Consider the following 27,465-nt stretch of genomic DNA (forward strand, 5'->3'; position numbering starts at 1 on the left):
TTTAAAGCCCTTACAGCCAAAGTAGCAGAAGTGTAAACTTTTTTCCCCCATCTGTCCAGAGCTCTGGAATCCCTATCAGAGGGGACAGGATTTTTAGCAGTGGAAGCCTTAACCCCTTTAGGACCCTGAGAAATTGTTTCTGGGACTGCAGCGGGGTTTTTGTAAAGAAATTTATGAGAGTCAGGGACCCTGTAGTACCTGTCTGCCTTGACTGGTGCAGGGGGTAAAGAATCAGGAGACAGACTGGATTCAGAGAAAACATTATCAACAATATCAAGCACAGGGGGAGTAGCCAGGGGCCTGTGCTGAGGCAATAAAAGGAAGTCTCTGAGACTTTTCTAGGATTCTGAATAATCCTGGCTCTCCCAATGGAAATGCTCCCTCATGGTGTGCAGGGTTTCCCCAAAAGAAGAATCCTCAGGCGGAGAGGCTGAAGGTATAGACTCTTCTGCATCAGAGTCCTCATAGGGAGGGAGAGAATATCCCTGATCAGAAGAGGAATCAGAGGAAATGGAAACCTGGTCAGAGGAATCATAGTCAGTGTCTTGCCTAGGCCTTTTGTCAGGAGGGGGATGGGAACCCCTGATTAAAGTAATTAGGTCTTCAGCCATTTTAAGCATCTGTTTCTTTGGCATGGATGACTGTTCTGGAGAATGCTGCACTTGTTTCCTTGCCTTTAATGGTGTTTTTGACTTTGCCTTGGCTGCTGTAGTGGGCTTAATTGTAAGCTGTGAAGGTCTGAAAACACCCTCAGAAGCCGATGCCTGCTCAGCGGCTCCGGACCCATCTGAGGGAATAGTTTCCGTAGGCCCAATACCTTGAGTTTCCACAGGCCTTGGTGTCTCCACGTGGCTGTCGGTTACGGCCTGTGGCTCTGAGGTAGCGGGTGTCAGGGGCTGCAAAAGCGCCTCACTGAGAACCGGCGACTGGCCTAGAAGAGGCTTCGCCGTCAGTTCTGGACCTCGGATGCCTGTCCTTTTCTTTGTCTTTGCATTTTTTATAAATTCCGGTCATCGGTTGTTCCGACGGCATTATGTAATTAAACCTTCGGCCAAAATAATGTAAATCAAAATCAAACCGACATTTAATAGTGCGTTTATTGAATCTAGCACAAAACCGACAACTGGTAACGTCGTGGTCAGGGCCTAGGCAAGGAATACAGTAAGAGTGAAAGTCCTTATGAGGTATTTGCTTCCCACAAGAAATACAATTATTAACTTTTACTGACATCGGTCTGGATAAAAAAACACTGGCAAAATGTAAGTAGAAGAAAAAAACTGAGAACGCAACTCAGACACGCTGGTAAATGGTGAAAGTCTTCTTCTTTATTGCATTCTGGTACCTCGGCCTTCGCCTTCTCAAGGAATACATTTAACTCATGTTTCACCACACCTTTTATATCTTTAACTTGATGTATTAACTTCAATCAGACACTCCATCAAACAATTAAACAATCAAACAATCAACCAACCCATTTCATTTCTTTTTCAGACTATGAATCTTGAACCTTACCAAAGAGTGATAGAACTGTGAATAACATAGAGACTCATGAGAGAAATACGTCAAAATACATGAAATACGTGAGATACATGTTCTATCACCTTTACTGTGTTGTAATGAATAACATTAATTTCATTTATACTGTATGCACCTCATATCACTTATGAAGAAACAACTGTGCAAAACAAGATGTTCTCTTTTCTTTTAGTTGTGTCCCTTACTAAATATGTAATGAATAACAATGATCACATCTATACAATATACCCCCCAACGCGAAATTTTTTCCAAATAGTTTTTTTTCAAAAAAATGATATTTCAAATGTATGATTGCATATTGCATTATGTGCCCAGTCTGCTCCACGTGAGAGTCGGAAGCGGCCTGTGGCTCTGAGGTAGAGGGCGCAAGGGGCTGCGAAAGCGCCTCACTGAGAACTGGCGACTGGCCTAGCAGAGGCCTCGTCGTCGGTTTTGGACCTCGGATGCCTATCCTTTTCCTTGTCCTTGCATTTTTTGTAAACTCCGGTCATCAGCTGTTCCGGCGGCATTATATAATTAAATCTTTGGGCAAAGTAATGAAATGCAAAATCGAACAGACGCTTAATTAGTGCATTGGTTAAATCTAGCACAAAACTGACAGCTAGCAATGTTGTGATCAGGGGCTAGGCAAGGAATACAGTAAGAGTTAAAATCCTTATGAGGTATTTGCTTCCCACAAAAAATACAATTGCTAACTTTTTCTGACATCGGTCTGGAGTAAGAAAAGGTTTCCCCAACGGGGTACTTAGCTTTATTGAAGACTTCGGTTCTGAAACTCAATTTCGAAAATCTCAGGAGTTGGCCGACCGGCACTTGCGAACTGCTTTTGCTTCGCGGCAAGAAAGACTGAAGAAAATGGCGTCGGTTGCAACTTTTATACCCCTGGCGCACTGACATCAGGGAAGAGGCGACAGCAACTGACGCTGGACAAAGACTTTGGAACTCGGACCTGCCAGCAGGATAACCCAACTGTAATGACTGCAACAGTGAAACACTATGAACATCTACTAGCTCTCTCCCTGAAGGAGAACTGTGCAGCTGCAAGAAGCATAGTTGTAACATGGTTCAGGGGCTTTTTGGAAAACAAGTGAGCAGTCAGTGAAGCACTTTCTAAGGAAGGACCTTACAGTTATAAGATGGGGCCACCAGATGTCAAATCCACTACCAGTAGTCCTTGGCTAAGGTTCTCTAACTTGTGAAAACTCAAAGAGCCAGTCACCTACAATCACAACCTGGGGTATCAGTCAAGATTAAGGCAGTGGTGCCTGTTGAGTCTCACACCAAAAAGACACTATAGGAGGAGACTGGGAAGGATGGATAAAAATGTCCGACACTGGTACCATCCAAATCTACAAAATATAAAGCAGATTGTTGTTTCCTGGCAAAGTGGGTGGGCCTTAAATAGGAGAAGAAAACCAGTGGATGTCATACAAACTTCCCCGAACCACAGTGGTCAATGCCTATTTCCTTTTCTGCATATCTTTAACCAATTCCTGAAGTCTGTTCAAAGAGAGTTTTGCAAACTAAAAATGTCCTACCTAAACTTGTGCTCATCAGTCCATCCTGGACTTTGTAAGCTAAAGTAAGAATTATTTGGCGGGTGTCTCACTAGTCTAAACTATCTCAGAGGTAAAGGTCTCTAGCCGAATTATGCCCCCCTTTCCATGACATACAGGATGCGACTTTCCTTTGCTCAGCTTTACGATTAGGCTTGTGCAAGACCAACATGCCCAGGGTTAGGCTTCAGGTCATGGGACAAGTGATAGCCAGGTCTTCAGTAAGCATCAGGCCAGGAATCCTAATAGTGCATGCGCTAACAGCCATATCGCTGGGCATTACAGATGTAAAACTGTGACACAAGGGGCGTGACAACTGATAACTCTAACAGGAAGCCACAGTGGATCTTCCTCACTCTGTCACCTAGCCATGTTAGACTCATGAGGAAAACTGGAGAGAAGCATCTTTTGTCCTGAATGCACCCAAATGAACGGTAAAAGAGGACTCTACAGATTGTACCAAAGGAGTAAGCTAATACTAAAGGCTCTCAAGCCACTGAAATAGGGTGGTGTTAACATAATAATGGGGGCCACCCCTCAAGGTGGATGCTAGACATGCACCTCAATCACTCAAAGACTGCTTAATGTTTGCTGATTTAGATAACTCTCAAGTGAATGAGATGAAAGTAGCAACACATGGGGTACCCTTAAGGCTATCCTGAACACTGACTAGCCTCCGGAACTGTCTGACCAATGTCTGACATCAGCTTCCCTCACCATCTCAAACTGCTTCAGAACTGGCCAAGGGCTGCATATGGAGCCCTTCTGCAGATGCTCATATTCAGCATGCTCAGAGACAGCCATCTTATGACATATGTCGGATATGCCCAGAGTTCCTCATTCCAGTGTCTCTTGGTGGTCAGGCTGAAATGCTATCAATTACTGCAGCACTTGGGGTCAAGCACCTCTCTTTAAAGTGCCAAAGGTGATGCTGGTTTTAAATCTTGGCTTATTACCCAACAGTCATGTGATTCACCTGAATGCTTTAAGCTTTGTAGGCCATGAATATGAGAACAGTCCTCGATAGCGAACAGGGTCTTGATTCAAACTGTGAGCAACAGGAAATAAACTGTACCTACAGGGGCAAAGGTACACTCTACTACTGTAGCACTTAAGATCACATTGTTATAACGTCGAGCCAAGGAACACCAAACATGGGAGCGTCACAAAATATAAACACATACATAACTAATAAATGGACTGAAGGAAGCTAGACAGGATTTTCTTAACAGCAGACCCACCAAAGAGAGACTCCAATAACAAATGTTTTGTCCCTCACTACACAACCAGACACACAATTTTGCCCCACCAGCATAACTGATTCTTTAGATACTACTGTTCTGTTTTTAGTAATATATAAAGTAGTGATGGTAGGATACCATAATTCTTCACTCTGACCAGTCAGCAATGCAACACAAAAATCAACTATAAACAGCATCTACTGACCACTGGTAACCAATTCAAACAAGTAGAAAACAAAACTGTCTACACCACAATCTAAACAAGCATAAAGCAATAATCTCACAAGCTTCTTAAATTGAATTTCAAGTACATAACATCTTTCACTAAGACACCACACCATTTAGATTAAAAAACATCCCCAACAATTAATTACATCAGTAAAACAAATTCCAACTTTTATTTGTACAAAATACTGAACCAATGTTTTACATTAGTGGTGAGCCTAAAAAGTAGTTTTAGAGAAAACCTGACACTGAGTCCATGCCCATTTTCAGCTTCCAAGGGGCTATTAAGAGGAAAAACTGAACAGTAATCTGTATTAACTTTCTCCTAATGATCCAACTGTCTTTGTATATTTTATAATCTGAAACGAAAATCTGCCTACATTCAACATCATGTTGAATGCTGTACTAAACTGTGTACATAAATAAAGGAACTTGAATTCACACATTTAAGTGATCAAACAACAAGAGGCATAAAAGAATCTTCCAAACCATGGAAGAGGTGGTGTGTATCCAAGCAACCCCCCTGCACTGATGCCCCAAGCAGGAAGAGCAACACATTCTCCTCTACAGCAAGCCAATTATTTCTCTGAACACCCTACTTCTAGAAGACCTTCATTTAGCAGGTCTCCCTAATCTTTAGCTTCAAAGAAAGGGCACAGGCTGTGAAAAGAGATGAGGTAATTCACCATCACACTTTCTCAGGAGCATCAGGGTCAAGAGCCAAACTGCAAGCAATAGAAAAAATGGTAGCAACAGCACACCTTGAAGAGTATCCGAGATCACATCACCAGTCTGCAAAGGTGGTAAAACTACATGTCTCCCTGCTTGTTCACATACCAAAATACAGCTTTGTCATCTCACCAGAGCACAACAAAGCAGGATCTTGACTTCCTTTCCACAGACAGATGGCAAGCGCCAATGCCCTCACAGACAGATGTCTCTATAGCACTTTTGACTTCAGCAGAAGCTAACTCCACAGTAACACTGGTAGGAATCATTCATCACCCCACATCAGCAGCAGACCAATGAGGGTCATGATGAGCCTACATAACCAGTGTCATCTCACTACCCAATGAAACACCCTCCTGATTGGTCAAGGCAAAATGTCACTTAAGGCAGTAGCTGCTAAATGGACCAAGAGGTACAGGAGGGCTGAAGCCCTGATCCGTACACCTGCAGTTTCTTTCATAACACTCAAGTCATGACTTCCTGTGGCCTTTTGGTGAGAAGGAATGGCCCATACTGCAAAATATTCAACTCCAACCTAATAAATGCACAAGGGAATGCAGGTACGTTCGTACAATGTAAGTCAGGAATAAGATCCATACTGTGACTTCACTGCGACACAACACAGCAGAAATTGGAAGAATGGAGCTTGTTGTGGTCTACATGCATTAACACCCTGAGCTCTGGCCGGCTAAGATCGAGCTGCACTTAACTGGACGTATAAGAGAATTTAAGTACCTTTTATCTGCACTTTTTTCAAATAATACAACATTTTAATTGATTTGTGTTGCATTGAATATTAACTGAACTGAAAGTTTTGACTTTTTTTCTGTTAGTGCTTGCTAGATTTTATTGCCTATTGGAATCTTGCATAGACAGTAATTGCAGTCGGGGATAGTCTCATTCACTGATATCCTGTTACTGCCTATTTAAGTGGTACATTTTGGAATATTTTCTGCTTAAAACCTGATCTCTGGCCGGCTAAGATCTAGCTGTATTCAACTGGACGTATAAGAGAATTTAAGTAAATTATATCTGCAGTTTTTTCAAATATAGCATTTTAATTGATTTATTTGTGCTGCATTGAATATTAACTGAACTGGATGTTTTGACTGTTTTTTAGTTCACCATCCTCCCTCCCTGGTTTTGTTTTGGTGTTAATCTTGGTGTCTTTGAAACTGCCCGCCCCTCTTGTAAATTTGTGTTTGGATACTCCTTCTGGGCCCATCTCATTTGCTCACTCAACTGAGTGCAGGGAGATCATATTCTGATTTCAGGAACTCCTACTGTGTACAGAGAGCATCTGGGAAAGAAAAATAAAAATTTAAAGCTGGTTTCCTGCCTTTCCTGTAAGTGGTCTAGACTGTTTGTACGCTTCTGAGCCCCCAAGCCTTTCTGTGTTAGACGGAAGCTTTCAAGCTTAATTTTGTTTCTTAGAACTAGCCTGTTTTCTAGTTTCAGCACTCAAATCAGTTTCTTTGAACTCGGCACTTGTTCAGAACTCGTTGCAAGCACTAATTAAGCTGCAAATTACTACAGCACTCAACTTTCCTCACTTGTCTAGAGGAAAGCAGTTTTTAGTACTTAATAACTAAGCACCAATCCAGGCATGTCTAAGGGTCAGCTCCCGGTGATTTCTCCTGTCTACCTGATGAATCTGGGCATCTTGGGGCAATGCAGCAATTGCCTCATGTACACAGACAACCCTCTCCTCCTACCATCCAACACTACAACCTGTGAAAGATGCACTTATATAGCCAAACTCGAAGCAAAGTTCTCTTCACCCAAGACTGGACTAGACAGTCAAGAGAAGGTAAACACTTGCACCACACCACACATCACATAGTCCCTTAAAGCCTACACCACCAAAACACACACACAGAAACACAAAAAACACACCTACATTCGTGGAGGCTCTCAATAAAAACCTGCCCAAGCATCAGGGACCTCCAAAGCAGAAACGCAAGCAAACTCCACCCCCCAACACAACCCAAACGCAAGCAAATTCCACCCCCCAACACAACCCAAATGACACATAGCTCACAAACTCAGTGTGCCACTCAACCACAGCCCATAAGGCATAACAATGTACCCAACGCTCTAGTCATAGGTGACTCTATAGTAAGGCACACTGATGTTCCACTCACCAGGCTAAACAAGTAGAAAGTTACTGTCAGCTGCCTGTCCCGTGCCAGGATCCGCCACAACGCACGCACTCAGGTCACTCCACAACAAGTACAAATATGACACTGTCATTGTCCATGTTGGTGTGAATGACCCGAGAAGTACCTCCCTGGACTACATGAAGAGAGACATGGAGGAGCTCTCTGATCTTGTAGCCCAGGCAGGTATGACTCCAGCCCTGAGTAGCATCCGGTCATCACCCAGAATGACACCACAGTACAAGGACAAAATGATTGACCAACAATTGGCTAAGCTTCTTTTGTCATTTTAAGGGGATCCAGTATTTGTCTGCATGGGACGACATGATCGACAAACCACGATGCTTTGCCAGAGATGGCCTGCACCTGTCACCCTTGGGATTCTGGATACTGGCAAAGGCTCCTGCCACCCCTATAGTGCCTTTTTTAGGGAAGGTTCAAATGACAAATTCACCACCGTAACAGGTACAAGCAAGCAAAATCTGAGGGTAATGCTACTCAATGCTTGAAGTCTAAACCTCAAAATGCACTCACTCAAGGCACTCCTTAAAATGGAGAACATTGACATCTGTGCAGTGACTGAGACCTGGTTCAAAGCTCTAGAGAGCACCCCTGCATTATCAGGCTATAATTCATACCACACCTTTCGGCCACCTAACCCAGAACGAAGCACTAAAGGTGGAGGCGTGTCCATATTCATTAAGGATATCCACACCTCCAGGACAGTTGCACAGCATAATGCATCCGAGATTATCCAAGTGCAACTAACTCTGGGCAAGACCACAATCTAAACTGCAGCTTGCTACAGGCCCCCCACCATGCCCCAGGATTCCCACTCCTCATTTCTTGATACAATGGAAAGTATTAGGGTACAACCCAACACCCTAATAATGGGCGATTTCAACTACCCCACCATTAACTGGGAAAACTACTCATGTACCAACTCTTTTGCTCAATGTTTTCTGGAATTCATAAATTCCAATGCCTTGGATCAACTTATTCACACCCCCACCAGAGGCAGCAATATCCTAGACCTAGTCATTACCAACATGGGCAACCGGTGTTCCACACCAGAGGTCAATTCCTCATTGGTCAGATCCGACCACAAGCTAATTACCCTAGACATCCACATCCTGTCCCCACCCCCAGTTAGGGAAACCACCGTAAAAACTCCAAAGCCAACTTCACACTTCTTAAGACAGAAGTGGCAAACTTCATGACACCCATGCAGACGGACAATACAGGTACGACTGCTGAATCCTACACAAATGCACTTTATAAGCACTTACACAAGTGCATGGATCATGCTATTCCTAATAGAACCAAGATACTATCCTCCAAAAAAAGGAAGCCAATCTGGTGGTTCTCTGCCATAAACAAACTCTACAACAGAAGAAAGAAACTGTTGCAAAAAAAAAAAAGAGTAAAATCCCATGACTGGAGGAACACCCTGGTCAACCTTATTAAGAAGCTGAGATCCCTCAAAAAATCCTCCAAAGCTAGTTACGAAAACAAAATTGCCACTGACTCTAAAAACAACCACAAATCATTCTATAGCTATGTCAAGAATCTCAATGGCAACACTCAGATCTGCTCTGAGTTACAGCACAATGGCACTAAATATACAGAACCAACAGATATTGCCAACATTCTGGCAGATAGTTTCAGTGCTAACTTTACCCCCATCTCACCCCCTAGAGGGCCCATCTCTATACCAGAAGAATGCAAAGTTCCTGTAATCACGGCTGCACAGGTAAAAAACACACTCTCCAAAGCCAAGAACACAGTATCCATGGGACCTGACAATATTCCAGGCTGCGTTCTACACGGACTACAGAAATGAACTGGCACCCTACCTAAGTACCATTTTCAATCACAGCCTCACCCCTCAGGCTTTGTGCCCACTGAATGGCACACCGCGACAGTTATCCCACTCCACAAAGGGGGAGTCACGACGGACCCCGGGAACTACCGCCCCATTAGCCTGACGAGCCTGGTCTGCAAGGCCATGGAATGTATCATCATGGAACTCATAAACAAAGACAATGGTAATCTCCAAACTCTGGACCCTACCCAGTTCGGGTTTGTAAAAGGCAGACCATGTTTCCTAAACCTAACTGACTTCTTTGAAGCAGTCACCAAAGCCATATATGAGGCTAAGGTGGTTCACACAGCTTATCTAGATCTCGCCAAGGCTTTCAACACCATCCCCCACTCTGGAATTATAGATAAGCTCACTAAACTAGGTATAAATCCCCATGTCACAAGATGGGTTGCCAACTGGCTCATGGACAGAACCCACACAGTGAAAGAAGCAGACTCCAAATCCGACTTCAGACCAGTGACAAGTGGAGTACCACAGGGTTCAGTCCTGGGTCCTCTCCTGTTTGGTATCTACTTCTCTGAAGTACAGGCTAACACAGAAGGTCTTTGACTAAGAAAGTTTGCAGATGACTGCAAACTAGGAGCCATAACTGAAACTCCTAACGATGTGAATATCCTACAAAAGGGCCTCACTGAGACAGATGTCTGGTGTCAAAGCCATGGCCTGAAGCTCAATGCCAAAAAGTGTATTGTCATCCCCTTTGGTAAAAACTCTGCACCCATGAACTACCACATAAGTGATAGTCTACTTAACGCCAAAAGTGTGATAAGAGACCTTGGGACACAGGTGGACAGTAATCTCTCCTTTGATAATCACAATGCCACAGTGGTCAGGAAATCCTTCTACGTGGCTCACCTCATCACAAGAGGTTTCTCATCCAGAAAATAAGAGGTCATTGTTCCCCTCTACTCATCACTCATTAGACCCATTATAGAGTACAACGCCCCTTTTGGTATGTACCTCACAAGACATCTACAACTGGAAAGGCCACAGAAATACCTCACAAAGAGGATTACTGGCCTTAAACAGATGCCCTACGCAGACCGTCTAAAAAAAACTCCAGCTTTACTCTGTCGCATATCGCCTACTCAGAGGTGATCTCTGCCTAACATACAAAGCTACGTCAAACCCAGAGCTGTTGGACATGCTCCACTTAAAGAAATCCCAATCCCTCCGAGCTACAAGCTCTAGGGACCTAAACCTTGTCACCACAATAAACAGAACATGCTGGAGGGATAGATTCCTGTCCAGGAAACTTCCCATACTCTGGAACAGACTACCTATCTATGTCAAACAGAGCTCCTCATTAGCACTCCACGAAAAATCTTGATGATTGGATGGGAAATAGGAAATTCACCCCAGGTATCACTTCTGTGGCTCTGCTCAACAGGGGCACAGGAAAATAATTTTCTTGGGTGGCGAAAGCAAGGGTACCTTTTTGGCTAGGCTTATAAAGGCCCTAGGGCTAAAGTACAGTTTTGTACCTACCACAAATGTAGATGGCCGATAGGTATGCATCTGCAGTCATCACATATGGGTTGTCCTGCCTCAGGCAGCCCTTCGGTCGGCCGGATTTCAAAGTCTGGGTCCGGCGTCGGCTGATGTCGCACTTTCCCCGACGTCAGAGCGCCTGGGGTATAAAAGGATCAGCCGACGCCATCTTCCTCAGTTTTTCTTGCCCCAGATGCCAGGTGCCCTCTAAGGAAGGCTAAATTTGGAGAGATACATTTAAAAATCCAAACATGCACAATAATATAAAAACAAATACACCATAATAGATCCCCCAGCTAGCTATAAGAGGGGTAAGTACCCAAGAAATACCACAGAGGGGAAGGAGGGAGGGTAAACCTGACTGCAGATGCATACCTATCGGACATCTACATTTATGGTAGGTACAAAACTGTACTATGTCCTTCAAGGATGCATCTGCAGTCATCACATATGGGTAGAATACCATAGCCAATCTGGGGTGGAGGAACTATGTAAAGGATGGTGTAGCTAAAATGCCCTGCAGGACCCGTAGCAAAGCCTGCTCTGGATCTGGAATATAAAGGTAAATTGTAATGCTTGGCAAATGTATGCACGGAGCTCCATGTAGCAGCTTCTAAAATGTCCTTGGTAGCCACCCCTCTTAAGAAGGCTGTGGAGGTGGCTGTGGCTCTCGTGGAATGAGGTCTAATGTTAGCTGGCACAGTTTTTCCATGAAAGGAGTAACAAAAACGAATGCAATTCCCTATCCATTTTGAAATTGTCTGTTTGGAAATTGCTTTTCCTTGTGTACCAGCAGCATATGCTACCAACAGCTGGTCAGTTTTTCTGTAACCTTTAGTTCTGTCCAAGTAGTAGCGCAACTGTCTGTGTATGTCCAGGGTGTGCAAAAGTTTCTCCCCTTTGTTTTGTGGGTTTGGAAAGAAGGTAGGCTAGTGAATAGCTTGATTTAATGAAACCCTGGATACTACCTTTGGCATAAATGTAGGATTGGTTCTCAATGAAACTCTGTCCTGATGAAAAATAAGGAATGGCTGTACTGCCATGAGGGCCTGTATCTCAGATACTCTTCTTGCTGAGGTTATGGCCCGAAGGAAAGCAGTCTTCCAAGACAGGAACTGTAGCTCTGCAGATGCTGCTGGTTCAGAGGGAGGCAGAGTTAGTTTTTCCAACACGAAGTTAAGGTCCCAAGTAGGTAGAGGTGGTTTCCTTGGAGGATTGATGTTTTTGATTCCTCTTAGAAACTGTCTTAGGAGAGGATGAAAGAAGACAGGTGGATCAGTATTGTACTCTGCTGAAATTGCTGAAGCATGAATTTTAATGGAAACGTAAGACAGACCACTGTGGAACATGTCTGCCAAGTATTCCAGGATATGTGTCATGTTCATCACTGTCGCATCTAGGCCCTTTGTGGTGTTCCAAATGTGAAATCTTTTCCATTTTGCTGAATATGCCTTTCTTGTGGAAGGCCGGCGAGCTTCCATAATAATATCTTTCACTCTCTGGGATAGCTTGTCCTGAGGAGGAGGTCAAGGTATTTTCCAGGCTGTTAGTTGCAAGGTTTTCAGGTTGGAATGCAGAGTTTTGTAATTGTGCTGTGTCAGTAGAAGTGGCCATAGAGGAAGAGGCCACGGTTTCGTGCGTGACAGGCTCTTTAACAGTGGGTACCAGTGCTGTCTTGGCCAGTCCGGAGCTATCAGAATCACTTTTGGCTGCTCTGTCCTGATCTTCAGTAAAACCTTGGTCATTAATGGGAGAGGTGGAAATGCATACACTGTTAGAGTTCTCCAGCTGAAAGAGAGGGCGTCCACTTTCCATGCTTGTGGGTGGTATGTCCTTGAGCAGAATTTCTTCAGTTGATGACTGTGGGGGGAGGCAAAAAGATCTAAGTCCGGCCTCCCCCATGATTGTGTTATCTGTAGAAAGATGTCTGGGTGCAGCATCCATTCGTGTGCATCCATGATATTTCTGCTTAAGCTGTCTGCCAGTATATTGTCTTTCCCTGGCACAAACTAGGATTGTAGCTGTATATTGGGTTTCAAGGAAAGTTCCCATAGATTCATTGCCAGCCTGCAAAGAGGATAGGAATGGGTGCCTCCTTGCTTGTTTATGTACCACATAACCGTGGTGTTGTCTGTCCTTATTAGCAGATGGCCATGATGCAGAAAGGGTTTGAAGGCTTCGACTGCATGTATCACTGCCAACATTTCCTTTTGGTTTATGTGCATGCGTAGCTCTTTTTGTGACCATAGACCTTGAATGCATCTGCCCTCCATGTGCGCTCCCCATCCGTGGTCTGAAGCGTCTGTTGTAATGGTTTGGCTGGCTATTGGTTTGCTGAAAGGCAGACCCCTGTTTGACTGGCTTGCTTGAGCCCACCACAGAAATTCCTTTTGAAGGCATGGAATGAGTGGTATCAAAGTTTCCAGGCTGTGACTGTGCTGAGTCCATAAACTCCTTAGGTACCATTGTAGTTTCCTCATATGTAGTCTTGCTTGCGGAATCAGAAGGATGCAATAAGCCATGTAACCCAGGGCCTGCAGGATTTTCCTTGCAGTCAGCTGGGTTTGTCTTGTCAGATTTTTTAAGTAATCTGGTAGTTGACTTTGTTTTTCTTCTGTGAGGAAGGCCATTTGGGTGGTTGTATCTAGATCTGCACCCAGAAAGGTTATTCTTTGGGATGGAACAAGTCTTGATTTGTGAAAGTGGACTGTATATCCCAAGGCCTGAAGTAGGTGGATGGCATAATTCAAGTGTTTTACCAAAGTTTGTTGGCTGTCCGCTTCTATAAGGCAGTCGTCCAGATATGGGTATATTTGAATCCCCTGAAGTCTGCAGTGTGCAATTACTGATGCCAGGCATTTCGTGAATACTCTGGGTGCAGTTGATAAGCCAAAGGGCAATGCTGAGAATTGATAATGCTCTGACCCTGCAAGAAATCTGAAGTGTCTTCTGCAACTTTGTCTGATAGGGACATGCAGGTATGCCTCCTTGAGGTCTAGAGTTACCAGCCAAGACCCCTTGCCCAGCATGGGAAGGAGCTGCTGTAGAGTCAGCATTTTGAACTTTGGCACAATGAGATAAGTATTCAGTGCGGACAAGTAGAGAATAGGCCTCCATTGTTTTTCTTTTCTTGGAACAAGGAATAGTCTGGAATAAAATCCTTGGCCTTGTTCTGAGAGAGGAACCTTTTCTATAGCTTTCATTTGCATTAAGCTGGAAATTTGTTTCAAAGCCTCTGCCCTTTGATTCGGTGGCAGGTCTGGCATGCCCTTTCTTTTTGGTAATGTGTGGAAATGAAACCTGTATCCTTTGTCTATTATTTGTAGTGTCCATTTGTCCCTTGTAATACTGTGCCAATTTTCTGAGAATAAAGAAAGCTTTCCGCCCAAAGGTGCTTCCAAATGAGCCCTGGTTGGCGGTGTCAAAGTAAAGTAATTGAGCCTGTCCTTGTGCAGCAGTTGAAGGTCCTGCATTACCTCTCTGGTTGGGAGGCTGCCATTGACGCCCTCTGTAGGAGCCTCTAGCTTGCCCTCTACCTCTGGCACGCCTGTTCTTGCCTCTCTGAAACCTCTCTGTGTCTGGAAAGGACCAATTCTTGGAAGGCCAATTCCTGCTGAATCTTGGTGGTTGTACTTGGAGAAAATCCTTGACTGTTTGTACGGATTTTGCCTTTTCTTCAAATTTCTTTAGGACCTCCTGAGCCGTGGAGCCAAATAACTTTTGCTTTTCCAGAGGAGCATCCAGCAGCATTGCTTTAACATGGTCTGGCAGAGATTGTTCCTTCAGCCAAGCATGCCTACGTATGACTGCGCCAGTCATAGCTGACCTACATGAAGCTTCCAATGCATCATAACCACATTGCAAGAAATGGTTGCTAACCTGTTGTGAGTTATGCACCAGATCCTGAAGTGACTTGCGGTCTAGGGGGTCAGGTGAAGACAGTTTTTTATGCAATTCATCTAACAAATACTCTTGGTACTGTATTATATGAAATTGACAATTTAATGCCCTCATAGAAAGAGTAGCAGAAGTATACACTTTTTTACCCCATCTCTCTAAAGCTCTGGACTCCCTTTCAGAGGGGAGAGGATTTTTAGCAGTGGCAGCTGCAACCCCTTTAGGGCCCTGGGAAATAGTTTCTGGATCAGCCGAGTGGGCCTTGTAAAGGTAAAGATGCGAGTCCGGGACCCTGTAGTACCTATCGGGTTTGGCAGGAGCCGGAGGGAGAGAATCAGGGGCTGTGCTAGAGTCAGAGTACACATCATCAATGACATTCATAACAGGAGGAATAGCTAAAGGCCTATGCTGAAGCAAATGTAAAAAGGTCCTTAATCTTTTCCTGGAATCAGAGAATTCCTGGCCCTGCCATTGGAAATGCTCTCTCATGGTGTGTAGCGTCTCCCCAAAGGAAAACTCTTCAGGAGGGGAGGCAGAGGGAATAGATTCCTCTGCATCAGAATCCTCGTAGGCCGAAAAAGCCTCCTCCTGGTGGTCCGAGAGAGTAGAGCCATCAGAGGCCTCATCTGAGGAGTGGGGATCAGAGGGCTCAACCCTGGGCCTTTTGTCTGGAGGAGGTTGAGAGCCCCTGTCCGGATGAGGTTGAGAGCCCCTAATTAAGGAGATAAGATCCTCTGCTAAGCTTAGAATCTGTGAACCAGTAGAGGGTCCCTGAGAGATAACCTTGGGAGGCAAAGCTTTAGCAGCTTTAGCCCTGGAGAATGCCTTAATGGACATGGATGCATGAGGCCTGGCTGCACCACGTGCTGGTGAAGATTTGTCTAAAGGAATGGTGTCGGAAGGTTCCCGGACACCAGTTTCTGTTGGAAATTCAATAACAGACTCAGCTGGGGCCTCCGGTACCGAGGTAGTCGGTTGAGCGGTTTCGGTAATTGGAAGTACCAAGGACTCTGTTTCAGCCGAGACTGAGACACTCGCAGTAGGCCTGGCCGTGGTTTCAGCCGAAACCGCGGCCCGCGTGTGTCGGTCCTTGTCCTTCCGTTTCTTAACTAAATGAGAAGTCAGAGTCTCCGACGGCATCTTATACGAAAAACTAGCCCCAAAAAATTCCTCTGCAAACTCCGCCCGACGTCTAAGAGTGCGTCGGTTGAAGGAAGCACAGGCTGAACAGGCCGAGACGTCGTGGTCTGGGCCTAGACAGGGTAGGCAGTAAGAGTGGAAATCCTTATGAGGTATTTGTTTCCCACAAGTTAAACAATTATTAACTTTATCTGACATCGGCTGAGGCAAGAAAGAGTCCCCAACGGGGTACTTAGCTTTTTGAAGTCTTCGGTAGCTGAATTACAGGAGCTGGCCGACCGGCACTTGCGAACTGCTTCTGCTTCAGGCACCATGCGGCAAGAAAGACTGGGGAAGATGGCGTCGGCTGATGCTTTTATACCCCAGGCGCTCTGACGTTGGGGAAAGTGTGACATCAGCCGACGCCGGACCCAGACTTTGGAATCCGGCCGACCGAAGGGCTGCCTGAGGCAGGACAACCCATATGTGATGACTGCAGATGCATCCTTGAAGGACATCAGCCTAGTACCTACCTATGAACATGAGGTCATAATGAACATAAATGAGAAGCACAAGTGTCATGAGTATGGGAACTACAAAATTCAAGAATTGGTGCCAAGGCAACTTCCTCGACAAAGGACATTCTAACAGTTACCAAATGTCAAAGGCAACTCAAAGACTGACACCATTTAAAAGCCTGGATATATACAAATGTTGAACATATAAAGTATAAAATTATCTACAAAACATGCCAAGTGAAAAAGTATAGTTGTGTGCGCTTACCATAAATGTAGATGTTCAAGTGTATTCACTTTTGTAGTCATCACACTTGGGTTATCTGCCTACAGGTAAGCTCTCAGTTGGCCCAAATACCAGAGACTTAGTATTTCTGCATTGGTTGCTGTCACTCCAGAACTGACGTCAGGTCGTCAGGGGTATAAAAACAGGCAGCCGATGCCATTACATCAGTTTTTCTAAGTTATGGTGAGGAAAACACCACCAGTAAAAAGTAAATACCAATACCCCTGAGAGAGGTGAGTAGTACACAGAGAGGAGAGAAACAGACAGACAAGAGGGCTGAAGGGAGGGAAACCAGGAATGCAACAGTGAATAGACTTGAACATCTACATTTATGGTAAGTGTACACAACTGTACTGTGTTCTTAGTGTTTCACTCTTGCAGTCATCATACTTGGGTAGATTCCCAAAGCTGAAGAAGGGTGGAGGCAGTTAAGAAGAGTTAGGGCTGGCTAGTATGTCTTTTGCAGGACTGCTGTTGCAAAACCTGCCCTGGATTTGGAAAAGACAGGCAGGTGGTAATGTTTGGTGAAGGTGTGTACAGAACTCCAGGTAGCAGCTTCCAGGATGTCCCTGATAGGGACTCCCCTGAGGAATGCTGTAGAGGTAGAAGTTGCCCTAGTGGAGTGTGTTCTGACCCCCTGAGGTGCTGGTTTCACGTAGTGCTTGTAGCAGAAATGGATGCAGTGTGCTATCCATTTGGAAATTGTTTTGAAATGTCCTTGCCCTCTGCCCCTGGTGGAAAGCTGACTAGTAACTGGTCAGACTTCCTGAAGGGCTTAGTCCTATCAAGGTAGAATCTGAGCTGTCTGTGCACGTAAAAGGAGTGCAGGATCCGTTCCCCTTTATTTTGAGGATTAGAGAAGAAGGTTGGTAAATGGACAGATTGGTTGAGAGTTACACTGGACAACACTTTAGACATAAAGGAATGGTTAGTCCTGAGGGAATCCCTGTCAGCATGGAAAATAATGAAGGGTTCCATGGCCATAAGTGCTTGTAGCTCAGACACTCTTAGCTGAACGTGATGGCCAGAAGCAAGGCTGTTTTCCAAGAGAGGAATTTTAAATCTCCAGATGCTGTAGGCTCAAAGGGGGGTAGCATGAGCTTTTCCAGTACAAAGTTAAGGTCCCAGGCAGTGGTGGGTGCTCTCCTAGGTGGCCTTAACTTGTTTGCCCCTCTCAGGTACTGGTTAATAAGGGGGTGAGAAAAGAGGTGGCTCAGTGTTGTAATGAGCCGAAATGGCAGAGGCATGGATCTTAATGGAGGAGAAGGATAGGCCTCTGAGAAGTAGATCTGCTAAATAATCCAGGATTAGAGACAGGGAGGGCAGAGTTGTGTCCTCTCCTTTAGATTGTATCCAGGAGCAGTACCTTTTCCACTTATCAGCATAGGATTTCCTTGTACTGGGTCTTCTGGCTTCAAGAATGATGTCCAGCACCTGCTTGCTTAGGCTGGTTACTGGGGGAGAGAGTTCAAGGAATAAACCATGTTGCAAGATTTAAGGATTCTAGTTGTGGATGCAAGATCTGTCCCCCCTGCTGAGAGAGCAGGGTTGGGTTCTGGTGTAGGTGCCAGAGTGGCACCGGTGACAGGATGCGCAGGAGTGGGTACCAGTGCTGGCGTGGCCAGTCCAGGGCCATCAGAACTGTCCTTGGTCTGTCCTGTCTTATCTTGAGCAATACTCTTGAGAGAAGGGGCAGGGTGGAAGGCACAGACTGAGAGATTTACCCACTGGAAGGATAGGGCATCCACTTTCCAGGCCTTGCTGTGAGGTGTCCTGGTACAGAATTTGCTGAGCTAATGAATGCAGGGGGAGGCAAAGAGAACCACCTCTGGGGTCCCCATTTCTGAATCAGAAGGTTGAAGGTGCTGGGTTCTAGTTGCCACTCGTGCGGGTCTAGAAGATTCTGCTCAAGTCATCTGCCAGTGAGTTTTGATTGCCTGGCAGGAATTGAGCTTGCAGATAGACTGTATATGTCCAAGACCGTCTTTTACAGGGCCATGGCTGGCCTGCAGAGTAGGTAAGAGTTGGTTTCCCCCTGCTTGTTGATGTACCACATAACTGTGGTGTTGTCTCTTTTTATTAGCAGGTGTCCTGGGGAGAGTAGGGATCTGAAAGCTGTCAGAACATGCTGCACAGCTAGCATCTCTTTTTGATGTGCAGAAGAATTTGACTTGGGCTCCAGTGAACCTGGATGCACTTGCCGCCCATGTGTGCCCCCCAGGCATAGTCTGGTGCATCTGTGGTTAGGTCTGGGTGGTGCGGGGTTGAATAAAGGGCAATCCCTTGTTGTGGTTGCATGCTGCTGCCCACCAAAGAAACTCTGTCCTTAGGGTATTATAGGAATGATGGTTTCTAGGTCCTGAGAATGTTGGCACCAAAGACCCAAGTACCACTGAAGTTTCCTCATATGCAGTCTGGCATATGGAATTAGTAGGATGCATGAGGCAATGAACCCTAGGGCCTGCAAGATTTTTTTTGCGGATAGCTGGGTTCTGATGGCCATTTGAGTAAAGTAGTCTGTCAGGTAGGCTTGCTTTTCTGGAGTGAGGAACGCCATCTGGGATGCTGTGTCCAAGCTTGCTCCCAGGAATACAATATTTTGCCTGGGGACTAGTTTTGATTTCTTTTCGTTGATGGCGTGCCCTAGGGAGGTTAGAAGGTTTTTTACAAATGTTAGGTACTGCAGCCGTACTTCCTGACTGACCGCCTGAATCAGGCAGTCATCCAAGTAAGGGCAAATTTGAATATTTCTCTGTCTGCAATAAGCAATGGCTGGAGCCAGGAATTTTGTGAATGCTCTGGGAGCAGTGGATAAGCCAAAGGGAAGTGCAGAGAACTGATAATGCATAGATCCTGTCCTGAAGCCTAGATATTTCCTGCATGACTCCCTTATAGGGATGTGCAGATAGGCTTCTTTTAAGTCTAGGGTGACTAACCAGGCATCTTTGGCTATCATAGGTAGAAGTTGCTGCAGGGTGAGCATTTTAAATTTTGGTACCACTAGGAAGGTGTTGAGAATTGAAAGATCTAGGATTGGGCGCCAAGTGCCCTCTTTTCTGGGTACCAGGAAAAGTCTGGAATAAAATCCTTGACCTATCTGTTCTGCAGGAACAGGGTGAATTGCCCTTATAGAGAGCAGGGACTGAACTTGGTTTTCTGCCTCTGCCCACTAGTTTGGAGGAAGGTCTAGGAACCCTTTTGGGGATGGCAGTGTGTGGAAGTAAAATTTGTACCCCTGGGATACAATTTTGAGGATCCATCAGTCTTTGGTGATGGAAATCCAGTTTTTTGCATGAAGGGCAAGTTTTCCTGCTAGGGGCACAAGCAGTTGGGCAGAGGTGGACAGTGGAGTTGGGAAGTCATTGGGAATTCTTTCCATGAGGGGTTGGTTTAGTACTCCCAACTTTAGAGGTGGAGGCACTCCATTGCTTAGATCTCTGCATACCCAGAGACTGTAGTCTGGGGGGATCTGTTTCTCCTGGATCTAGTTAGAGATGGCCTTGAGGGGGCTGGAAAGGACCCATGTTTCGAAGGGCAATGCCTACTGAATCTAGGAGGCTGTACTTCCATCTTTTTAAGAACCTCTTCTGCTTTGGTGCCAAACAGCTTGCCCTTGTTCAAAGGAGCGTCTAATAACTTTGATTTGACATGGTCTGGCAAGGTCTGCTCCTTAAGCCAAGCATGCCTTCTCAGTACTGAACCAGTGACTGCTGCCCTGCAAGATGCTTGTAGGGCGTCAAAGCCACACTGCAACATACGCTTGCCAACTTGGCTTACAGAATGCATAAGCTCATGCAATTCTTCATTTTCTGCACAGTTTGTAAAGGTAGCTATTTTTTGCTTAACAAGTTCCATAATATTTTGTTGGTACTTCAGCACGTGAAACTGACAATTCAAAGCCCTAATGGCGAGAGTTTAAGTATATACTTTCTTACCCCATCTATCCAGAGCTCTGGAATCCCTGTCCGAAGGGGTGGGATTCTTAGCTGTGGTTGCTTTGATACCTTTAGGCCCCTGGCAGATGACCTCTGGGTCAGCAGTAGGATTTCTGAAAAGGAATTTGAGAGAGTCAGGTACTCTGTAGTACCTGTCTGGTTTCCTAAGAGCAGGGGATAAAGTATCAGGAGTTAAACTGGATTCCATAAAGACATCATCCACAACATCCAGGACTGGGGGTATTGCTAAAGGCCTATGTTGTGGCAAATCTAGAAATTCTCTGAGTCTCTTTTTGGAATGAGGATAGTCTTGGCATTCCCAGTGGAAATGCTCTCTTAAAGTATGCAAGGTTTCACCAAAAGAAAAATTCTCTGGAGAAGAAGCCGAGGGAATGGATTCCTCTGCATCAAAATCCTCATAAGCAGATAAGGGTATGTCTTCATAATCAGATACCTCAGAGTCGTTGGGCTCTTGGTCTGTTGAAGCTGCTGGGGACAGGTCTCTTTCTCTTAGCAGGGGAAGGCTGACTTCCCCTAATCAGCATAATAAGGTCTTTTGCCAGTTTATTTGATGTTGTGGCAAGGGAGGAGGTGCATGCACTTTGGCTGTCATTTTTTTTAGGCATGGCAAGTACTCTAGGCCTTAGAAACTTGGTGGTTTTAGACAGAACTGAAGACGCGAAATAAATCTGTGTCAAACATCAAAAGTGCGAAGAACTTCTTCAAAAGCACCGGTGCCTGCTCAGTGGCACCAGACCCATCCAAGGTAGAGACATCCGCAGGTTATGTAGTCGAAGAGTCTCGTGGCATACCAGACTACGAACGGGTCTCAGTAGAGGCCTGCAAATCCATTGAAGCGGGCATCAGAGGCTACGACAGTGCCTCACTGAGTACCGGCGAACTGGTGACTAGCTTAACGGAAGCATCGTCGGCAGCTTTGAACCTATGCGGTCTGTCTTTATCCTTGCGTTTTTTCGGAAGATCGGTAGTCGGATGGCTTACCGAAGCCATTTTGGAATATGGAGATCAAGAATTAAAGTATTTAGCGACAAAAATGGCCCGACGACGAACACTTTGGGCGTTGGACAAGGCACAAAACCGACAGCAAAGTAAGTCATGGTCTGGGCCTACACAGGTGACGCAGTACAAATGGAAATCTCGGTGTGGTATTTGCTTTCCACGGGCAAGACAATTGTTAACCTTTTCTGACATTGGTTAAAACAAGAAAAAAGGGTCCCCAACGGGGTACATTAGCTGTAGAAGACTTCAGGATAATTCAGTTCGGAAACGAAAACGCAGGTAGTGGCCGACCAGCAATCATGCAAATTGCTTCGGGCTCTTTGGCAAGAAAGACTGATGTAATGGCGTTGGCTGCCTGTTTTTATACCCCTGACGTCAGTCCTGGAGCGACAGCAACTGATGCAGAAATACAAAGTCTCTGGTATTCAGGCCGACTGAGGGCTACCTGCAGGCAGACAACCCAAGTGTGATGACTGCAACAGTGAAACAAGAAGAACATCTACTACTATAATCCACTCAACTGAGAAGAGTGTATGGTTCAGCTCGGTAAGAAAAGTGAAATGCAAAAACTAACAAATAAAAGAAAAAACATCTGTGTAGGTAATGTTATGTAAAACGGTCTCTTTACTGTACATTAAAATTCACAACATATTTTAACACAAATCCAAACAAAATTAGGATATTTCAAAACTAAAATACTGGTAACATTTCTAATTTTACTGCCTCCAATGGAATAACAATCTAATGGTCTCATACATGCTACTCCAAATTCACCGTTGGGTAAGCCAAATGGGCACAATGCTGAAGACTGCCAACTCTTGTAGTGTGTAGAATAATTACCTGCAGTAGCAAGTATCCAAGTACACAGTTTTTAAACTCCTGACTTCTTACTTTAAGTACTAACATTACACAAATCCTAGACAGTGTGCGTGTGTTAGAATTTTTTTTTTGGGGGTCAATCTGCTTCTATTTCATAACTGCCTTTTTATAACGGACACTGCACTTACCCCTCATGCCTCACTGAGCTTTCACTCTCTTCCTATCCTAGTAGTATACACAAAAAAGCAAACCTGTTTTACCTGGTTAAACTTTCTCAAGTAACTGCTGACCTTCTCTAAAAGTCCAGGCATCTCAGAAAAGGATACCAGTCATTCAACCATCTCTAACAACTACAGATGTGTCTGGGGATACTCCCAAGTAGTCTAACAGACATGTAAAATATTCATGAAGGCAGATCTAAACAAAAATCTTGAAATTCCCAGACTGCTTTCATACCTTGATAACTACCTACATTAGTTTGTGGCCGTCTATTTCAGGTTATGCTGACTGGGTCACAAATGTTTCTATCCACCTGCCAAAACTCAAAACCCATTAATACAAACAGCCAGAAGCCTAGTACATCAAAGTGTTTCAGCAACAAAGCATAAACATGTCACAACTGCTAGAAACTGCACCATTACAGAATGCCACAAGCTCACAGGGCTGCTCCTTCCCCTGTGGTTATCTGTGGAGCTATTATAAATTCAAAATATATTATACACACACACATTTTATATATATATATATATATATATATATATATATATATATATATATATATAGGTTTACTATTGAAAATGGACGGCACTTGACAGTCGGATAGTCAAGCGTATAAGGTCGTAAACACGGATGTCGAAGACATAATAATCAATCTAGGAACGGTTTTAACATGGGTCAAGGTAGGGAAGATGTTTGTAGTAGGGAATAATACTGAACACCTACCTCGACCCATGTTAAAACCGTTCCTAGATTGATTATTTTGTCTTCGACATCCGTGTTTACGACCTTATACGTTCGACTATCCGACTGCCGCCCAAGTGCCGTTCGCAGTTTCAATAGTAAACCATATATATATATATATATATATATATATATATATATACACACACACACACACACACACGTAAGAGTTGGGGGGTGAAACATCCAATATGGGGTTGTAGGGGCTATGACTGGCTCATTTGGTTTTGGTCAGAGCTTTTTGGAAAACTTGGTTTTGCTTTATGTTCATATTTGTGTATATGTGTGGTGCATTCATAGTTCATAGTTCATAGTTCATAGGTTAGTACTAGGCTAACTGCCCTTGCGAGCCATTTTAAGCCTAGCCAATTATCTCCTGTGAGATTCAAACCTTGTACCCTGTGTTTGTAAAGCAAACACCTTAACCATTAGGCCACCCTCCCAACCCTTCATTTTAACTGGCTTTCACTCAGATTTTTTGTATTAGGATCTGATAATGTAATCATTTATTTTCAAGTAATGTGATTTTTATTAAGTAAATGATCCTACCTAATTTCATAAAGGGACACTGTCCACATGTATCCTAGTACACTTGTTTAAGTACATGTACTATTTGAAAACACATGAATCAAACTCTCAGTCCCAAAGTGAGATTTAAAAACACACCACTTAATTACCCTCCTCCTCAGTCTACTGGTTCCATGAAATCAGAAAGGTAATGATCATACCAGTTTAGCATACTGGTATGGTATTGCCCTAAACCATGTAATGGCTTTTTTGTTGGGACAAGGTCTTAAATATTTGTCTTGTAAAAGAACTGAATGTTTAACAGACAAATCTGCTCTCCTACAAAACTCCTCTCCCAATACATACTCGGGGGGGGGGGGGGGGGGGGAGACAGCACCTCCACTGCAAAGGGTGTGACGGACACTTTTGCTTCCACACAGAGCAAGTCTCTATGCAGTAAGGAAGAAAGTGAAGTAAGCTGATTAACTCTGTTATAGTGCCAATCTGGAAACCCCAAGCTTAGTGCACTCAGCAGGTTGCATTACGGTTTTACAAATCTACATTACCTCTTTCACCCCTCCACTAAAACTTTGCAACTGCATTCACTGTACAACAATCTCAGGCAGGTTCAACAGGAGTGCCTGAAAAAATATGCAAGTTATTAACTATTATAACATTTAAAATCGCTTGTGAAACATTTAAAGAAGCAAAAACACTTGCTATAAAGTTAATTGTTGTGCCTCTATTGAACCAGCAAATTCTGTTAGACTAATGAGAAAATGTCAGCTGCAAGTTCTCTTTCTGTAGTGTGATACTTTTCTCTGAAACTCTGGATGGTAGTTATCAGAAGGGACACATTCAAAGTCTAGACAGAACTGCATTTGTATATCAACCTGAATAAAACAAGAAAACATGACTAAAACTGGTAGCTATGGTATGACATACAGTCTGCAGAATTTCATTCCAGAGGGCTGACATTCTCATTTCATCTCTGAAAACTACCTGACTGCTTTTCCAACTAGGATGGTGTAGCATCAAAACTATACTAAATATGGAAGAACAAAGGTATCCAAGAAGAGCTAACCACAGTTAGGCAAAGGTAAGACGACCACACTAGAATTTCATTAAAAAAAATAAAAAAAATAAAAAAAGTAGCTACTGGGTTGTTAAATTTGCTGGTTCTGTGATGTATGGAGAAATCCTTGACAATTACTACTGAAAAACTGACCCAAGCACTTGACAAAACAGTACAAGTCTGTGACTAAGTGGCCAATGTTACGTTGCCCATCCCGAGGAAGGTAGGTAGACCGGTTTGCTGCAAGAGAGACAGACCCCTGCAGATGCGTGCTCCACAGGGACACTATCTCGGCTCTGCCAAACTGCGCTTGCAAAACAGCCTTTGCAGAAGATGAGTAGACACATGTGCAAAGGGGAAGGCATAACAAATCCTTCATTTCAGAGTGTATGTATACTGTCACTCCATTAATGAACCCTGGTGGCCTGTCAAAATCTCTCAGTTGAAAGCCAAGAAGATGCAAACAGCTTTATCTCATTAGGGGTGCAAATCTGCAAAGGCCAGCTTGGGGAAAAAACATCCCAAAAATACTTACAGGGTTGAAAAGATATAAGGCTAAGCAGATGACAGTAGCCAAGATTGTGTGGATACTCTTTTCAATTATGAATTAACTCTGCCAGCTGTCCCCCTCTTATCCTCACAGATGCTATCTGAAGTTAATTCTCACAACATATCCAAAGTAGAATATAAAACTTAAGTCTTGCATTTCAGAACAGGTAATGGCAGACAAGGAAATGCCTGAATCACTTAATTGTTTTTATAAACAAAACAGTTTCTGCTTACCCTGTTGTTCGCAGATTCATACATATCTCCTTCAACTTTCCGTGCATATGCTACCAAATTCTCCATGCGCCTGTCTTTTAGTGCCGCAGGATCAGGAGTTGGGAATATGGCTTGAACTCTTAATGGAAATAAATACAATATCAGAGACACAGAACTACAAAAAATGTAAATATGTAATTTCTATTACACCCACCTGCAGACACAGTCATGCTGTGTTTTAACTTGTACTGTCTGCTAAAGTCTACTTTGTTCCCATAATTCTAAAAAAAGCTGCCTTGAAAGTCCGTTTCTCATTTAATAACCTATAATGCCAATTACTTGCATGTATATCACACCAATTAGAGTGAAAACACCTACAGGTTTAAAAATTGTTGACAGTTGCTGCACTACTCCATTCCTCAGTCTTCACAATGTACTTCTGACAAATCCTGAGCCTCTTGAAACAATATTTAATCATCAACATAAACTCCTTTCAACCCTAATAATAACAAATTGCACCCAGCCCAAGGTATTGCAGTTTTAGTCCTTAGTCTTAAAATAATTATGGGACTTCAGTTTACTCACTATGACAAAAATTAGAAAGATTATACAAGAGAAAATGGGCTGTGCTGGGATAAGCAGGAGTACCCTTTTACCAAACAAGTTTCAAAACCAAACATAGAGAAGTACTACATGTAATCTGTAATCACAAACAAGTACATACCACTTAATCTTCATAAGCAGCCTCACATGTGGGAGGTATACTTTCGTATGATACTGTTCTCGTGTCCTGTCACTTTTTTCATATTTTGAGCCTCCCACTGTAAACAGCCCCTTTAAATAAAAGGCTAGGCAAACTCTACAGAACACACAGGGTACCAACTCTCAGGCAAATGTACTCTACACACGTTGAGAGATCATACTTACCATAACAGTAGATATTTGAATACAAGGATCACAGATGACTGCAGAAACATTCATAATACTTGGGGAATTAACTACAGGAGAACATCTGTCCATCCAAACAACTCCAGAAATTCAGATGTCCTCAGAGTAAAAATGCTCTCTCTAATGCAAAAATTTTAACCATTATGCCAACCTCCCTCCCTACAAAGTCCAGTAGATTTAAGATATGTGCATGGAAATTTTGCACAGGTTAAGTTTATACTCCAAATACGCGTCAAATAATTTTCTCACAAGTGGAGGGCAGATGTTCAAAATGTGAAGGGAATGAGAGAAGAAAATGAGACATTTTCTAGGAGGATGTAGTTTTATCATAATTTAAGGACTCCCAAAAAATGTCCTAATATAGTTGTTGGGATCATACAATATTAACTAAGGAGACAATGCTACTGAGTTGGTGTCTACGTTTAAAACTGTTGAGACATAGCAAGAACTTAAGCTTAATGTTATTAGCAGCCAAAAGCGTAATTACAGGAAAAGGAATAAACATTAAACAAGCTGTAAAATGAAGTACTTGCAGTACTGTAAAGGAAATAAAAGCTTTAAAGTTGGGATCATTAAAAGGAAAAAGAAATTTTCATAAGAATAAATGGTGGACTTGAGAGTACTACATAAAATAACTCTCAAACAGATGATTAAAAATTAAGTAGGTTGGTGGAACCGAATAATTACGCTCTAAAGCAGAATATGTTGAAAACTCTATGCATAATGTATGTATACTATAAAAGTGTCAATGTGCTTTTTCATCATTACTCATGTACCCAAGTTCATGTCGCAAATTAATG

The 27,465-nt window shown here is 43.7% G+C and overlaps 1 protein-coding gene across 2 annotated transcripts in view; it reads right to left on the minus strand.

Moving 5' to 3' along the window:
• EP300 (E1A binding protein p300) overlaps window positions 1-27,465 on the minus strand; it is a 1,713,356-nt gene that overhangs the window by 845,941 nt on the left and 839,950 nt on the right. For both annotated transcript variants that reach the window (XM_044076495.1, XM_044076487.1), the window contains exon 9: window positions 25,739-25,856. In XM_044076495.1, the coding sequence (XP_043932430.1) occupies window positions 25,739-25,856 (118 nt within the window). The remainder of the gene's footprint in view (window positions 1-25,738; window positions 25,857-27,465) is intronic.

This window comes from Protopterus annectens, chromosome 1.part1 (genome assembly GCF_019279795.1).
Source record: "Protopterus annectens isolate FY-2018-M chromosome 1.part1, PAN1.0, whole genome shotgun sequence".
Classification (NCBI taxonomy): domain Eukaryota; kingdom Metazoa; phylum Chordata; order Ceratodontiformes; family Protopteridae; genus Protopterus; species Protopterus annectens.